Source organism: Drosophila arizonae, chromosome 4 (genome assembly GCF_054131065.1).
Source record: "Drosophila arizonae isolate 15081-1271.41 chromosome 4, UAZ_ARI_1.0, whole genome shotgun sequence".
In the NCBI taxonomy this organism is placed as follows: Eukaryota; Metazoa; Arthropoda; class Insecta; order Diptera; family Drosophilidae; genus Drosophila; species Drosophila arizonae.
The window spans coordinates 25,415,183-25,432,744 of NC_142924.1; the positions used below are offsets into that span (position 1 = coordinate 25,415,183).

Consider the following 17,562-nt stretch of genomic DNA (forward strand, 5'->3'; position numbering starts at 1 on the left):
ATGAAATACACACAATTTTATTCTGCTGAAGTTCTACAATGTTTGGTTAGCTATACCACAATCACTACTTGCTGCTAGAAAGCGGGCTGTATTTGTTTCTTTAAACTTGATCGTAATCGTAACAATGTTAGTATCTATATTTCAATATGTCATTAATTATACAAACACACGTACGTACATATATACCATACTGTTATCAAACTCTCTCCGCAATATTTGACTAATCCTTATTATATCTCTAGTTTCAGTTTTCTCAGTTTCTCGAAAAGATTATTAAATTTTCATTTTTAATTTTTGTTTCTTGTGTTTTGTGTTTGTTTAAGTTGCAATCAGTCATTCAGTTTAGGCATCTGTTGACTTAACACTTGTCGCCTCTGTCTTTTTTAAATAAAAAAAAAAAAAATACATAAATAATAATAATATTCGAAATTAAACAAATAAGAAATCAAAATAAATTACTTCGTTTTGCTATTCCTGCCTCACTTTGATAATAAATAAAACTGCAATGATTTGCTAAAAGTTTTTTCTTTTAAAGCTCTCGAGTACAAAATTGTGTTAATTTAAAAATTTTCGAAAACCGTTTGCCCTACGTTCCGAAATTGTATCTTTTGTGTTATGCCTTCACGCTTAAACGCTAATTTAGCATATATGTATGTATATCTATTTATATAATTCGTAATATTAATTCCACTATGACAATCTTGTTCGCATATAAAATCCTACAAATATGAGTTCGAGATTAAAATATGTTCTGTCCGCTGTTCAGTGTTGTTTGATCCCAGATCCTTGCCCCAGCTGCTTGCTGTTTGCTGCTCTCCCTTATTCAGCTAGACGAACTCCTCCTGCTCCAACCAAGGGTGCTGCAGGCACTCCGCCGCTGATGCCCGTATAACTGGATTGTATTCGAGCATAGGCAGCAGGAAGTCGGAGAACTTCTTGGCCTCTACGGGATCCCAGTCATACTTCTCCACGAGCACATTCAGCAGACTCCAGGGCTTCAGCTTGGTAATGTTCCGTAGGCTGCCTGCGGATGGAGTAACCTCTTACGGTGTTAGTGGTCGAACTAGACTAAATACGCTCACTTACCATAGCTCGTGAAGTACTTGAGCCCGTGTTTTCCACGCAGGATCACCGACTGCGGTATCGATCCCAGCAGCTCCACAATGTGTGCCAGATGATCCTCGTCCCGGCTGTAAGACTCACCCGCATGCGGATCGAAGAGGTAATCGCCAGTAGCCAGCTCGAAGGCCAGGCACGCGGTGCTCCAGATATCCGCGGTGTAATTGTACGGCGCACCCAGCAGCACCTCGATCGAACGGTACTGGCGCGTCTGAATGTCCTCGGTGAAATGGTGGTACTTCAGAGGACACAAAGCGGGGGAGATAGAATTAGATATCAGTTGATAATTGAAAAACAGTTGGGATAGGGTTAATAGGTGTACTCACGTCATAGCAGGCATTGCCCAGATCGGCGATCTTCACCCTCACATTGCTGTTGTTGATTAGCGACTGTATCGTGTGCGTATAGGATTGGCTCTGGGTCTGGCTCTGGTTCTGCGAAGGAATGGCATTGGCATTGACATTTAATTTAGCTGTTGTTGATGTGGTTGTGGTTGTGGTTGCGGTTGCTTTGATGGAGGTCGCTTGGCCAACTGTGCTTGTGGCTGTGGCTGTTGTTATTGTTGTTGTTGTTGTTGTCGCTGTTGTCGATTTGCTATCACAACTGCCAATGTTGCTATTATGATACAGATCTGTGATAGTTGCTGTTGTTGTTGCTGTTGCTGTTGCTGCTGCAGCAGTTGCTGTTGGTACGAGATGCGTGAAGGAGTACGTGCACGTGCTGTTGTTGGTGTCGGTGTTGGTGTTGGTGTCGGTGTTGGTGGAGGTGTTGCTGGTGGTTCTGGAAGCTAAAGGTGGTGCATTGGTAGGGTCTGATGTGGCTGTGGTTCTTGGTGCTGTGGAGCTGGAAGTTGGAAGCGTGTGGATATTGGAGCTGTTGCTGTCTGTTGCCGTAGGTGTGTTGTTGCTGTTGTTCTGTTGTGCCGTGGTCGTGCACGTGCTTTGAGTATTGGAGTTAACAGTGGTGTAGGTGGAGCAGGAGTTGTTGGTATTCGAGTTGCTGACTGTGGAGGCATTAGGCAGCTGCTTTGCATACGTGATTATTTATATATTATTTGTTGGTTCACACACAAGGAAAGAAAAGAAGAAGAAAACACACGTTTTTTTTTTTTTTTTTTTTTTTTTTGTGCAATGCAAATTAATATACAGATCTTAACAACTGGAATTGCGCAATGGCATAGACCAACTGCCAAGTTCTGTCAAAAATTCAAGGGATATCTTAGGTTTGAGCTTAAGTTCAGTACTCAATGTCACATATTGAACAAAATAATGTTAGCTTTGGAAAATAATTTAATAATAAGAATTACGTATGTATGAGTTGTTATTGCGGATTCTTTTACCTGATATTGAATACTGAATAAAGCTTAGCGGTAACATCAATTTCACATCATAAAGTAATTAGGCTCAAAGCAAAGTATATATCTATGTATATCAAGGCTGCAATGCCAATAACAATATAATCAGTAGATTCGTTCAGAAATGGAACTTAGAGAGCATTTAAGAGCCCTTTAAAAGTGTAATACATCATATCCAATGAAAATTAAAGAGAAGCCACATTTTAGTTTTCTTCAAGTATAGAAAACAGCTCCTCAGAATATGAATGCAACAATATTCCATTCAATGTTTTTACTTTACTAACTGTCAATTAATGTGATATTATCTTATTTAAAATTTTCAACATCATATTTCATGCACTCTAAGGAAAATTCTTCTCAAATAATAATTGCCATTCAGTTCAGCTATTCTATTGACTAGTTTGGTTATTTGCCTGGCTTTGCAGAATTGATATACTATAAATATGTGGGCAGACATTTTATAATATTGCTCTAAGTGGTTAAAGGGTTACATAATAACATCGAAAGCTTAAGCCAGCTGCAAGTATCGGGTGAAATAACATGTGTATAGATTTAAGCATTTCAAATGTAGTATATAATATAATGAGGCACATATATGTATACATTATTGGATTTGCAATTGGCATAGTCATGAGTGTCTACAGTGGCGTGTAACGGGAAATATGAAACTGAAGCAACTGAAGATAGGGAAACGTTTATAAGCAGAAATCAAAAGGAGCAGCCATATTTGGGTTCAAGCAACGACATTCGGTTGATGGCTACATTGAACATCGGAAATGATAACGTCGTAGAATTTCAAACTCTAGTGAAGTCAATGAAAATCGTTGATGCTGGATTAGTAACGCACTTCGAACTAGGCAGAGGTCTTTCGTAATGGGTCTAACCCAGCCCAGGTTCGAGCAGACAGAGAAGCATCAAACACAATTACTCAGTAAACGAACGAACGAGCGAGCGAGTGAGCGAGTCAACTTCCGGGAAACTTGGGAGGAACTATTTATGCACTTTACCTTATCTGAGTGAACGGTAACGATATTTTTGGTAAGACTAACGTCTTGGTCGGTAGGCGTGTCGCTGGCAATGGTGCTATTGTCACCGAGGGTATCGGTGTCTGTGTCCTCATCGTGGTCAATAGAAGACTAACGAAATGAAAAATGTTCGAAAGGAAATCAATATGGCGAGGAAATCAAGTCAAGTAAAATCGAATCAAATCAAATCGAATAACAATAAATTGCCGTGGGTGTTTCACATTAACGCATACATACATACGTTTACGTACATACATACATACATACAGTGATACAGTGGTAAACATAATTAGATATTTTGTTCATTTTCATGATGGTTTGGCTTGAGTGCAAAATGTCTTCGACGCTGATGAGCTGGAAACAGTGCTTGGGTCGGCCGAAGGGCCGAAGGGCCTGCGGGGCCGTGGGTTACACTCACCTTGGCAGTGATTTTCTTCTCAGCACGATAACGATTGCTTAAATTCGTAGTGCCTCCGATTGTGGGGCTATCGACGCCGCACACGCTGACCAGGCCACCGCCGTTGCACTCGCTGTCGCCCAGGAGGCTTGAGTACTTGGATGCCAGCGAGGATGTGGTGTTGGAGTTGAGCGTCGACGAGGTGGTGGTGTCGTCCTTGTCCAGCGAGGACATGACCACGGCGGCCAGCGGCGTCGATGAAGTCGAGTTGTTCGCCGTGCTGTTGCTCGTGGTCGTGGAGCCATTAGGCTCGATCAGCGGCCACTTGGCCCTCGTCTTCGTCTGCTTCTCGATTGAGCTGACTGCAAGGGAAACAAGGGGAAGACTGATTGGACTCTAGGCTCTTTGGGCACTGGACCTGGCAAAGCTTACTATAAGAATCTGGAAAGTCGACGCCTTTCACGCGGAGGCTGTTGATCTCGTCATCGATCTGCTGATTCATGGCCGCCGCATTGTCAATCACAAGTAAAATGTTCTCGGGCTTAATGTCTGTGTGAATAATGCTGCACTTGCTGTGCAAGTAGTCCAGTCCCTCCAGCACCTGCTTGATGATGTTGCGCACCTGTGCGATGGCCAGTCCCTGGTAGTTGTTTTTCACGATCAGCTTGTACAAGCTGCAGCCCAGCGCCTCGAACACCAGGCAGGTGTGCACGCCGTTCACGCCACGCACCGTGAAGTGATTCAGGAGACGGACGATCCTCTCTCTCTTCACATCGAGCGGGTCTGCATCGCGGATGGCCTCCAGCAGTCTGATCTCGTCCGCTGCAGTCTCTATGTAATGGGGAGCACTCTTGACCACCTTAAGAGCCACATACTTCTCGTCTCTGTCCGCAATGGAAGATACATAATACCACAACGTGTCGACTGTCAAAAATTCGCCTTTACTCACTTTAGATCTCTGCATAGCCACACCGTGGAGAAGTGACCCCAGCCCAGCTTGCGCACAACCCGAAACCGATTGTCGAATATGTCGCCAATGACGACCGGATGGTAACCACCACGGCAGTACTGCGAGGCATCCTCCTGCTCCTCGTCGGAGCCGTAGAGACTGCTATCCGGCGAGTCTGGGTAAATTTCATCAGTAGTGCTCAGCGTGCCGCGAGGCTCCGATCTGAAAGTGGAGCAGAGTATGGGGGAGATCAATAATCAATAGGCCCATTGTGTTAGGATTATTTGAATGTGACTAAGCAACTATGAGAATAAATGGTCTAGGATTGTTGGTATGTGATTAAGCAAGTATAAAAATATATTATGTACATAGAAAATAGTACATCTATTTTTAGTTCTCGAGTGAGTTTAGTCTATAACAGTTCCCAAGCCAGGTGGCTCATTACACTTGAGTGCTTGGCTTGAAAGAGATGAGATTTCCTATCAGATAAGGGAAACGGTTAAGTATGAGCACACGCACATGAAGGCAACCAAATCTTCATCCTCCGGCTCCACTCTCGTGGATGGAGCGGCCATCGACTGCTCATCCGCAGTGCTAGTAGGTAGCTGAAGCGTCAAGGGCGTCTCCCTGAGCACCAGGACATTCTCTAGTATTTGATCCCTCGGGGACAGCGGCTCGAAATAGAGGCCTGAGTTCCTATTGCTCTTCGGTCGCTGCGATTGGTGGCGTAGTGCAATAAGTATTGGTCCGGCGGAGACGCATTTGCGCTTCTTGGTAAAGCGCTTGCGTCGCTTCTTCTCCTCCACTTCCAGCATCGCCTCAGTGGCTGCTTCCTGTGCGGCTCGCTTCTCCTGCTCGGAGACAAAGTTGAAGTCGCAGCTCAGCTCCTTGGCGATTAGGGGCGTGGTAGCAGGCGGTGCGGAGGCCAAGCTCTCGGTGCTGCTCGGCCGCAGCAGGTGCATGAGATAGAGGAAGAGAAGCAGCAGGCACACCTTCAATCCATAAACGAATATTTCGTCCTGCGCAAGAGTTCCGATAATTTGGCCGAGATATTGGCGCAACGTGCTGGCAAGGACCGACAGCAGATAGGAATACTCCGCGTAGTGCTGCTTGATCAGGGCACCACTGAGTTGCCAGTCCAGCAACGCCCAGCCACTCGTCGTCGTGACATTGGCCTCCCTCGGGCAAACGGGCCCCGGCCCTGGGGCGTACATCCACCAGTTATCCATTACGCGTTCGGTTTCGAGTTTGTTTGACTTTTCGATTTTTGCGCCCCTGCCTACATTGCTCTTGCCCACCCAACAGAGGCGCAATTATAGGGGGCGTTCCCCAAGGGATGCAGTGGAGGCTAGCGACCTTGACTTTCCTATGCGTTGGCGGCCAGCTTCGGTGCTAGCATTGTTTTTGTACGCTCGCGAACCGTTCACACTCTTCTTCGCTTTCAAAGACAGCTTACATAACGCGCGCGCTGAGGATGCGAGCGAAGGTAAATAAATAAATCGCACAACGCAGAAAATTTCAAAATATGAAAAGCATGTGTATCTTTTTGACTCGACAACCGCACGGCTCGCTACCATCTGCGAGAATGCTGAACCGTCGCTCTTTTCCTTTTCGTACGTTCCCCAAGCGAAATGAGCGAGCCAAAGTCAAAGAATCCAATAGAAATTTGCTGTCGCTTTTATCACGGCAAAATACAAAATACGTCGGCCATTCGTGTGCATGTGTGGAAACTGTGCAGCTAAAGAGACCCACAGCAACAACACACATATATGTATATTTAATTATATACATTCTACAATGTTCCTCATCAACTCGTCGGCTTGGCCAAGGCAGCGGCAAGTGCCTGTCATGGAATGCGAATAGCTCAAGCAGCGAGCAGCGAGCAGCGAGAATCGAGAATCGAGCAGCTTCATCATTATTATGGTCATCATTATTGCCACTGTGAAGAGCGATTTGTTAGGCACTGTGCCAAATTAGAGCAATCGCTCGCCGATGTTTGCTTTTCAGTTATACATGTAAATGATTTTTGACTGGAATTTCCAACTCTGTCGGAGCCACAGCACATGCACTTCACGCACACAAGTGACTAAGCTCGTCTGGGAGTATTGATTTATCCCCCATTTCAGTCGTACTTGCTCAGGCGGCCCCTCTCTACGCCCCGGCCAGCGCCTGGAGGTCCCACTGCCAAAACACTTGTTCCTCGCATGACTCACCCTAATGCACAAAGAGAAGCACGCACCTTAGATCTTTTGCTTTACTTCGCTTTGCTTTGCTTTGCTTTTCTTTGTTGCCGTTCGTCGTTCGCTCACCAAACTAAACTACAAATTCTCCGTGGCGGCTGATTCTTCAGTATATTATTATTTATAGAAGCGACGCAAACACATATATATAGACTCTTATTCGCTTGTGTGTGTGTGTGTGTGTGTGTGTGTGTGTGTGTGTGTGTGTGTGTGGAAACAATAAAGCGCTATGTGCATTTCCACATGCATGTGTGAGCTCATGGAGACGTCATCGTTTTTTCAAGTGCAGCATACAGACATACATACATACATAGGTATGTATGTGCATGTGTGTGTGAGTGGGTGTGTGTGCGAGAGGCGAAAGCAAATTGAAAACGTAAACAAGCCAAAACAGCATTTGGATTGGTCAGTACGTGAGCTTATCTAAGAATACGTCAGTGCGTAGGCGTAAAAAAAAGTTCTCTGGGAAGCAAGAGCACCGCAAATAGTGATCCAATCGATTTGATATCGTCAGACTGCACATTGGTCAAAAAGCTAAAAATTCCGTAAATGGTGATTACAATATCACTATGAGTTTGTCATTCGATTTTATGACGGAACTTCTAGAAATTTTGGATTTTCTTTTTCTTCCAAATTTCTTCTTATTATATACACATATGTATCATCTACCCTATTAAATCTTTGGCAAAACGGAATCATCAAGATTAATTACAATATACATATGTATACCTTATATCGATAGATATTCATATACATATATACATATATATAACTGCTATTGCAGTCTTATCTATTTTTAGAATAACGAAAACCAAACTTTTAAGATTAATGATTGACTTTTCATTTGCTATGAAGACAACATCTAAATCTAAGCTCATAGGAGTGACTCCAAGCAATCCGGGTACGCTCCAGGAATATCGGAATCTAATTGCAAGCCCCGTTGCATTCACCGTTCATTTGCTTAACGGTGCTCATTGTTTATAGCATTGTCGGCCCCACTGTTCACGCAGGGTGGGAACTGAGGCATGTGGCCGACCTGCCAACACAAAAATTGAGAGGTGCTCGTTGTCGCGATGGATTTAATTGTGCCCCACGCTAGGCGGTGTAAAATGGGTGCGATAGAAGAGCATACAGCTAAGTAGAGGCGAGCGATGACTACTCACAGGCTGACGAAAGGTCCTCGGAGGGCCGGCATGTCACGCCGCCGGTTGAGGGGCGGTGAGAGTGATAGAGAGAGGAAGTCCTGCTGGGCCTTGTCCTCGTCAACGATGCTCGTTGGGGTGCTGTAGATGCGCGTTGTTGGCAGATAGCCAATCTGCTGAAGAAAGTCGTCCCGATAGGAGAGCTTCGTGGTCGACTGCGAGGACGTCAGCGTGCCCAGCGACAGCGGCTGATGCGCGGCTCCCGTGCCATGGTGGTGCAAGTGCAAATGATGGGCGGACGTCACGGGCGCAGCCATATTCACATGGTGATGCGCCGTCGGATGGAACTGTGGGTAGGGTATGGGCACGGGCGTGGGCGCAGCTGTTGGTGCATTGGCGCCGCCAAAGCCCAGGCCGTGGGCGTGGGACAAGAAGGGCGGAGCGATGATTTTGTCATCGAAGCTGCGCCTGAAACTAAAGCCCTTCAGCGAGTTGCTGTAGTTGCGATGCGAGAGCGGCGAGCTGCCCAAGTCAATGCTGGCAGCTGGACCCAACAGCTTCATGGTGCTCAGATAGTTCGCGGAGCCGCTGCCCGCCGGGCTCAGCGTTTGCGTCTGGGTCTGCGCCTTGCCGCTTGCCGTTGCCGTGCCGCTGCCCAGCATGCTGAGGGCCGGCGAGGTGCGCAGCTGAGGACTGCCGCCGGCCGTGTTTCCGCCGGCCGCCGTGGTGCTGCAGACGGAATTGCCTGCCGAGAGGGGCGGCGAAATGGCACTTAGTGTCGAGATGCCGCTATCACTGCTGCATATGCCAGCCGGCAGGGTGTGGGTGAGGTTGTGGGCGTGGCCCAGCGACGTATGGGTGGGCGAAATGAGGTGATGCTGATGTTGGTGCTGGTGCTGGCTCTGGTTGTGGTTCTGGTTCTGATGCTTGTAGCTGCCGCCTGTGCTGGCACCGCTTCCTCCGCCGTTGATGCCACCGCCGCTCACGAGGCCGGCCATACCGCTACTAGGCAGAACGGGAGCCAGCTTGGCAAGGTGCCCGCAGCTAGGCAATGCGCCTGCAATATGAACGAAGCTCCCGAAGAGAGAGAGAGAGAGAGAGAGAGAGACAGAGAGCGATGGAGTCCTCTTTCCGGTCTTCGTCGTCGCCCACTCCTTTTTCTGTGGTTGCACTTCTTGATTTGCTGTTGCTGCTTTTTCTAGAAAGTCGTCGCCTTGGTTAGCAGCTACATGGCGCCGATATCCTAGCCGTCGTCCACATCCTGATTGTCCTTTGTTGCTCGATGCCGATTTCCCTGTCCCTATTCCAGCTCTTGTTCTTGTTGTTGTTGCTGTTGCCGGGGCACTTATGCTCCCAATGCAGCCAGAGAGTTTCCAACCTCATTTGCACTCGCAGTCAAAGCCATCGCCTCCCCGATTACTTTGCTTTGTGTAGCATACTTCTGTGCGTAGGAAAATCAATGAGGGCCTTCCCAGTCTAAAGTGTTTTAATGCATTTTAATACCCGTTTTTCGATTTTCGTTTTTCGCCACTCGCTTTGCTTTATAACCCAAATTGCGCATGAAAAATTAACACATACACGAACGTAAACTACACACATACATGCACACGCGCACACACACACATTCACAAACGCGGTTAATTTTTCCTCCACTTCAGTATTGAATTTGGTTTACGTTTTATTATTCTTTCGTTTTACCGTTCAATCCGATTCGCGTGCAAATTAATTTAAATTTTGCTCCCTAATCACGGTTTCATATAACATTTTTAGGTGCCCAATTTTGGCCCAGCAGCAGGGAGAAATAATATGTATTTCTGGATTACACTTTCGACTGTCCAGTTGCAACTTCGCAGTGCGCGGCACACGAACTCTTCGACCGTCTATCGGATTCTGGCCTGTACAAACTCTGCAGCGAAGTTGCGCCGAGCCGTCTCTGCTTACTGCCCAGCCTCAGGCCGCTCTCTTTCTCTCTCACTCGCCGTTACTGGCACAGCGCATGTGCCGGCTTTACCGTTACTGCAAAAGCATTTGGACAAAGCACCAAAACAAAACAAACCAGAAGAGCGAGAGCAGCTTAGCGGAGTAAAAAGCTCTCTCTCCACAGAGTCAGCTGTCAAAAGCTCAGCGACAGCACCAACAACAGCATGGACGATGCCGTATTTATTTACTAACGCACAGCAATATCACAAAGCCATAAAAGTGGCGTTTAAATTCATTCAAGCTTTCGCCTGGCTTTTTTGGCATGGTATTCCAGGTGGTCGCACACTACGATCCCCGATTCTATTCTCAGCATATATCCTTTGAATAATAAGAACACCGATCTTTTTAGTTTATATAGTTATTTTATTCATTTCGGTTTCATTTTGTATCAGGCAAATTTCAATTTGTAAACAATCGATAATTGTAATTTAAATTTTTGGAAATGTTTTTTGTTTTGTTTACTCGCAAATACACACACAAAACTTTTAAATGGGACTATCATAAATTTAATTGCATATAATATATATAGATATATTTATATATATATACTTTTATTGAATTGTATGTGTGTATACATGTGCTAATAGTTTTTAATTGATACAGATGATATACATTTAGGATATTATAAAACTTGTTGACTAATTGCAAAACATATATTGTTGAAATATTGAAAAGAAAAAAACAAACAAAAACTAAAAAATTTTAAATAATTTAAATACATAAATAATACAATTTGTAGATACATTTAACTTCCAATATTTTGTGGGCGTACATTTATTGTAAGTAATGTGGATACGAATACGATAAGAATTTTGAAGGATGCTTTGGAATTATATAATTATGTTCATTTAAATTAGTTAGCGATTTTATTTTGCTCTGAAGTTGAAGTTTAAACGTTATTTTTTAATTGAGTGCAATGCTAGACTGTTTAACTTGACTTATTTATATACATTTGCAGCTGATCGAACGGGTCAATGGCTCTGCTTGGACACGACCTTCATATAAACGTATACCCAAGCTCAATTGACCCCCCATTCAGCTCGAGCATAGAACATTTTATTGGATTCTTTACAAATATTCATATATTTTAACAATTTGGTGTAAACTAATTTTTAAAATTGGAGACCAAGTGGCAACAACAAATAGTATTCTTAGCTAACAGGCGAATTTCTATAGGGCACTCACACACACAAATGCAAAGTAAATCTAATATATGGTATATGTGAAGGACACATATATAGACATAAAAGCAAAGCGAACTCTTTAGACTCAATCCGATGATAAATAGATCAAAAGTTCACAAATTTGGGTACACACATATATATAAGCATAGATGTTAAGTAGTTGAACTTCTTCCTCAATATTACTAAAGTTCAATTAAAGTACTACATATATATTTATATATATAATGCATAATTGAATATGCAGCTCAATTCACTTTATGAATGTACTATTTCCGAGTAATTGCAACAAGAACAAAATTTGAAATAATTCCTATCGGATTGATTAAAATGTGCACTTTACAATTCATATTATAAATTAGAATTAACTTCTAAAGCTTATGATAAATATATAAGTATTTATGTAAATAAATATATATATATATTCATATATATATTTTTTTTTCGGATTTATTGAACATACCAAATTTTTAACAATTAAAAGGAATAAAAAATGTATGGCTGTTCAAAGCGCTCTCATGAATCGGGTTCTCTCGCTTCACGCATGAACCTAATATTTTTGCTTAACCATATCTAGACGCAAAGAAAGAGAAAGAGAGAAAAACAAAGCTTGATGAAGTAAAAGACAAAATAAATAAGAATATAATCAGTATGCTTATACTAAAACCAATTACCAAAGAAACTTAAAGTGCAAGTTGGCAGTGTGATGATCAGTTATTGAGCAGCTCTTGGCCAGATGATTGTACAATAAAGATAAATAAGTAGTTTCATTCAGAATAAAATAAAATACAATTTGGTGTATTTACAGTATGATGGGGTTCAACAGCAACAAGCAAATCAGAGACTCGAGCGCCTCTCAAGGGCATCCAAAGGGTTAGATGCATACACGAGTATAGCTCCTGGGCAGTGTTTGAGCAGTGCCCGACGATAGTTTTTGTTCTGTTTAATGGACGATTTCTGATTTTCCTTATGATGAGTGGAGAATGAATTTATAAAACGAAAAGTGGCCAGGGAAATGGAAATGTAGCGAAATCTTGAAGGGAGATCATTGGCATACATACATAACATATACATAATACATTTATTTATAGGTTTAAGTATATACAGACACACGTATGCCTACTCTCCTCTGGTGGTGAAAATGAGTTTCGAAAAATATACGCTCAGATCCTATAGCAGTGCTATATGTGTTATGCTATAAGAATGCATGCTCGTGTGTGTGTATATGAGAGCTTATATGGTTATTAAATTGGGTATTAATTGTTTATAATCGTTTGAATATTATATATTTATTAAATATTGTGTGTATTACTCGGCTCCCAAAACAGTGTTGGAGGCTGCACAAGAAGTTATTAAGAGTGACTTCTGGCTGACTCTATTCTTATATATATATATATCTATTCACATATATATATATATATATATATATATATATATATATATATATATATATATATATATATATATATATATATATGTATAATCATTACTGTGGTTTACAATATTTGGGAGTTCGTATGTCAAGTATTTATGCAGAATTAACAACAAGTTCGATGGTCAAAGACGCTTTATTAAAGTCAAGATTGTTATTGTACCGCTGCTAGAAGGTCTTGAATGCATATTTTCAAATTCAGACGAAGAACAACATTCTCGCTTCCTTAACTGACCCAACTTGTTTATATACCTGGTGTGTATGTGGTCTGTTCTGTTGTGTTCAGCGATGTATTCTCGTTTGCAGCCACGGGAGCTCCGGTGAAGGGGTTGACGCCAACTCCAGCGCTGGTTGGCGGCGGCATAGCAAAGACAGGTTGCCCACCTGCCTGCTCCCTGGGCTGAGTTGTAACAGGTGCGCCTCCAGCACCCAGGTTGACATCGTCGAGATCAACGTCCTCCTGTATGGGCAAAGATCAGAAATAAGTTCCGGTAAGATTTTGTTCACTTAAATAGGTCAAAGGGCATGTAGAGCTGTATACTTTATCTGCATTGTTTAGTCAATGAGTTTTCTAGTTAGTATAGGAAGCGTTATGCCATTTACAAACAAATATTTTACAATGCTTTTCTCAGCCTTCGCAAACTAAAATGGCGCAAACAGAACCAAAAATAAAAAGAAACAGAAAGTAGATCTACATATTACATTTTACATATTACGTGATTACGAGATTACATAGTACAACTTCTAGTAGATGATAATTAGTTTATGAGAGAGTTCATTTACCCAGAGGAGGACCAAGCCAAATCATCTCTTGTTTCGACTGAATAGGGACTCGATTTAAATTGTATAGAACTTCTAAATTTTGATTGTTACGATGCTCGTGTTAGTTTGGTACGTGTGGATAGTTACATCGGGAATATATATATCTATGCCTTACATCATGCGCAACTCATGCCGGAGTCGTTTTCTATTTCTATACTTACAAGACGTGGCTGCTGTCCCAAGTGCGATGGCAGATCGCTGGCCTCTCGATTGCCATCAGAGCGCTGGGTTGTTTATATATGGCAAAACATATCACATACATATGCACGAATCGAACGAAACGGTTCGGATCAAGTCGGACATATATAGTAGATGTGCATATATATTTGCGATATAAATTTAATATGAACCGCGCGCAGGCGCAATTGTGTGTGAGGTTGTAGGTGGGTATGATGAGTCGATCGAAAGGTGGTTTTGAGAAAAAATAAACAAAATTAGAAATTTAAATTTGTTGTATTCCTTATTGCCTTCACATACATGCAATTATACACATAAGTAGTACGTACAAAAGAAAATCGAATTCAAACATATACATATACATACATCTTTACATGATGTATACGTATAGACAAGAAAACAAGCGCAATCAATCTCATTATGTAGACAAAGGGGAAGACTTTAGAAGAAAAAAGAAAGAGGCGAATATCGTTTGTCAGCTCGAAAATAATCAAATAGCGAATTTCCTCCTTTGCCTTTAAACAAAAAATTGTGTTGGTTTAACTTTCATTTATCATTGAGTTGAAATTCGAGTGCTTATTTATGTATTAGTAGAACCTTCAAAGCATTTGATGATTTTCGTGGAATCCGCATTCAAAGCAAAACAAATAATAAACAGGAATGGAGACAAATGTTGAAAATGATGATGGAAACATTTGTGGGGGGTGTTGTAAGTGGTGTCGTATATACCTTCGCCTTTTGCGGAGAACTTAAGCTACATACTTACTTACCTCAACATAAACAAAATATGAGATAGTTATTAGAGTACAAATGAAGTTCAAATTCAAAATGATATAAAGCTCGTTAAATGCACCAATTCAAGCAAATCATAGCAAAACTTCATAGCGAAATACTGGTTAAATTGTAGGAGTTCTAGTTTCGTTTTTGTAAAGCAAGAAAACTACTTTTGACTAAACAATCGCCTCACAAAAATCATCAAAACATGTCCAGTGTTGTATTAGAATACATTTTAGCGGGCGCTTCGGGAAAAGTGTTGTGTCGCAAAGATATATACATAAACAAGCTCTGTGTGTGTGTGGGTGTGTGCGAATTGTTTCAAATGTATTGCGATAGCATTCACTGAGTGTTGTGTGGTGTTCATATTGAAATCGATTGTTTTTCTTGTTTTTTTGTTGACTTTCTTTTTGTTTATTATAATTTTTGGAATGGTTAGTATGTGGGCAGGGGCGCAATCAATAACCTATAACCAAATCAAACATCAAACATCACTCACATTCAAATGTGAATACTGGTCGTGCGACTCGTTCACCGGTGGTTTAAACTTGCCGCAGCAGAAGTTGCAGCAACAGCAGCAGCAGCAACAACAACAGCATCCTGTCAGCAGTGTGCAGCAAATGACCAAGGCCTGCAAAAACAGAAAGAGAAACAAAGACGTGAGACGGGATCTATGGAATCCATTTGAATTACACTCGACTCACCTTCACAGCCGGAGATGTGACCACGAAGTAGGCATTCACATTCTCCTCGCCAAACTGCTCGGCAATGTACAGGCCCAGAGAGCCATAGTTGTCATAAATATTGCGTTTCGTCTGATCGCTCAGTATCGAGTGCGCCCGATTGACCTCCTTGAACTGTTTGTGAAGAGCAAAGACACATTAATGAGATTCTCATTCTTTTCCATTTTCATTTTTCACTTCACCTTATCGGCAGCATCAGCGTTGTCTGGATTTTTATCTGGATGGTATTTGAGTGCAAGTTTTCTATAAGTCTTCTTTATATCATCAGCTGTTGCTGTTTTAGGAAGTCCCAAGATTTCATAGAGCGAATCGCCCGATGTGCTGAAAGAAGCAAGTTGAAATTATATTATATGTTAGCTTTAACGTCAACAAACTACTACAAATATACACGAATACATGTGTAAATACTCCCACAAATTGATTATAAGCCAGTTTGTTTATAGCTGCACCAAGCAGAACACAGCCCGGTCAGCAGAGTACCTGTTATATTTATTGCCGTTTGTTTGTTTTTAATCCCCAGAAGGCAAATAACTAGCTAATCTAACTCGCAGTCTGCCTGCAACTCTGAACTCGTAAGTCGCCTGCGACGGCGATGACTAAGCGCTGGGCATTCCAACAGCAACAGTTAAGGGCAGTGCAACACGCGATTGCTATATATTCACGCTCCCTCACTGGGTATTGACATCACAAATTGTGTAATATATATTTATATTATACACATATACAGTTGCCATTGAGTAGGACAGTCGAGTGTAAGCAGCTGTGCAGTAAATCCAGCCAAAACGCGGCATACGCCCATATCCGATACATGCTTTGTGCCATCATTTTTGGCGAGGCTTAGCTGAACTACTTGGCTGCCTATGGCCTTGCTGTAGCATAACTGCAAATCTACGTGCTGATTAGGAAAACGAGGTGAAATAATTGTGATGCTTAGAGGACAGAATCGCTCAAAGCAAAAGGGGGGTGGAAACGCAAACCTAGCCAAGCCAAGGCCAAGGACGTACGGTACAAAAACAAAAAAATATGCTTACCAGAACAGAGCTTCGTCTCTGTGGAAAAGCAACCCGCCTTAGCATTACTCATCGCCTATTATAATCAGTGCACTTGCTTGTGTCTGAGTGTGTTTTAAGAAAATGAGCGCAAACGGACAAATAATTTGTAGCCCTCAAACGCTTTAAGTTGTTATGGATAACACACATAAATGCCAAACTCTGTGTGTGTCAGAGAGTAATAGATTTGGTCAAAATATCAGAGTGCGAGAGAGACAGAGAGAGAGAGAGGGAGAGAGCGAGAGAAAGAGAGAGAGGTGAAGCACTTGTTGTTATCAAAATTCATTAGCTTCAAAAGCTTGTGTAACTTTATTCGCGGCTAATACATGGCGCACATGAACTTATTCATTGAATTCCATTAGTATCTCACGAGCGGATCATTTGTGTTGTTGTTGGGAACAACTTAGCACACACACATGCACACATTCACACGCATATATACAATACACACAGGCACACAGCTCTGCAGCTGCAATCTCTTTCGCAATTAAGGATTTGGCTCTTGTTTACCTCAAAATGAATGAAAAAGAATGCAACTTAATTCAGCCGTTACAGCAGCTGCGGCCTACAGCTACTGCTGCCACTGCTGCTGCCGTTGTTGTTGCTGGCGTGTGGAAAATCAATTGAAAGTCGACTGAGCTGCCGCTGCGCATCTGCCGTCTGCAGACCTGAGTGTGTATGTATGGGTGCGCAGAAAAAAATGGTAATGTGAAGAAAAGCCTTTGTAAAATTGTACTTACGACAGTTTTCTTTTATCCATGCCGCCGCTCATTTTGCTGTTATTATTGGCGCGTCTCTCTTTGATAATATGTCACACCAAAGTTAACAATTAATAATTAACACTAGCTTTTTGCATGCACTCAGACAGTCGGGAAACAACTCATTTGTTATATTTGTCACGAAAATTGTAAATGACTACGGCTACTACGGCTATCGTTATCGATTCTAACTAGTGATGTGTACGTGCTTGTTAGCGATGCACGACGAGAGCCGCAATCGATACAAAATTTTTTTCTTAAAATAAGGAACACATCAAATAATTCAACAAAAGAACAAAAACATTAAACATAAAGTGCAACGCAACAAATTCAAGGCATACTTAACACATATTAAAGACTTCTGAAAAATGTTATCGATTTGGAATCGAGACATGGGCTGTCAACTGCATAAAAAATACT

The 17,562-nt window shown here is 42.2% G+C and overlaps 2 protein-coding genes across 7 annotated transcripts; both read right to left on the minus strand.

Annotated features, from left to right (window-relative positions):
- Position 1: 1 nt before the first annotated feature.
- Srpk79D (Serine-arginine protein kinase at 79D) lies at positions 2-9,449 on the minus strand. Of its 5 annotated transcripts, none has more exons than XM_018007577.2 (8): positions 8,248-9,449; positions 4,845-5,066; positions 4,328-4,779; positions 3,917-4,257; positions 3,481-3,609; positions 1,446-1,553; positions 1,087-1,357; positions 2-1,024 (listed from the first exon to the last, which is right to left on the minus strand). In XM_018007577.2, exons 1-8 carry the CDS (start codon positions 9,222-9,224, stop codon positions 828-830), a joined length of 2,697 nt encoding a protein of 898 aa, XP_017863066.1. In that variant the 5' UTR covers positions 9,225-9,449; the 3' UTR covers positions 2-827. The 5 variants fall into 5 exon arrangements, with proteins under 5 accessions (XP_017863066.1, XP_017863063.1, XP_017863065.1 ...); XM_018007574.2 differs by having other exon boundaries at positions 1,446-2,141; XM_018007576.2 differs by lacking the exon at positions 8,248-9,449 and adding an exon at positions 5,364-6,610 and having other exon boundaries at positions 1,446-2,141.
- Positions 9,450-11,240: 1,791 nt separating this feature from the next.
- On the minus strand, positions 11,241-17,368 carry Csp (Cysteine string protein). 2 transcript variants are annotated; one of them, XM_089468342.1, is made up of 7 exons: positions 17,125-17,368; positions 15,518-15,656; positions 15,297-15,449; positions 15,092-15,223; positions 13,803-13,865; positions 13,072-13,279; positions 11,241-11,960 (listed from the first exon to the last, which is right to left on the minus strand). In XM_089468342.1, exons 1-7 carry the CDS (start codon positions 17,154-17,156, stop codon positions 11,938-11,940), a joined length of 750 nt encoding a protein of 249 aa, XP_089324468.1. In that variant the 5' UTR covers positions 17,157-17,368; the 3' UTR covers positions 11,241-11,937. The 2 variants fall into 2 exon arrangements, with proteins under 2 accessions (XP_089324468.1, XP_089324469.1); XM_089468343.1 differs by lacking the exon at positions 13,803-13,865 and having other exon boundaries at positions 17,125-17,363.
- Between the last annotated feature and the right edge of the window lie 194 nt (positions 17,369-17,562).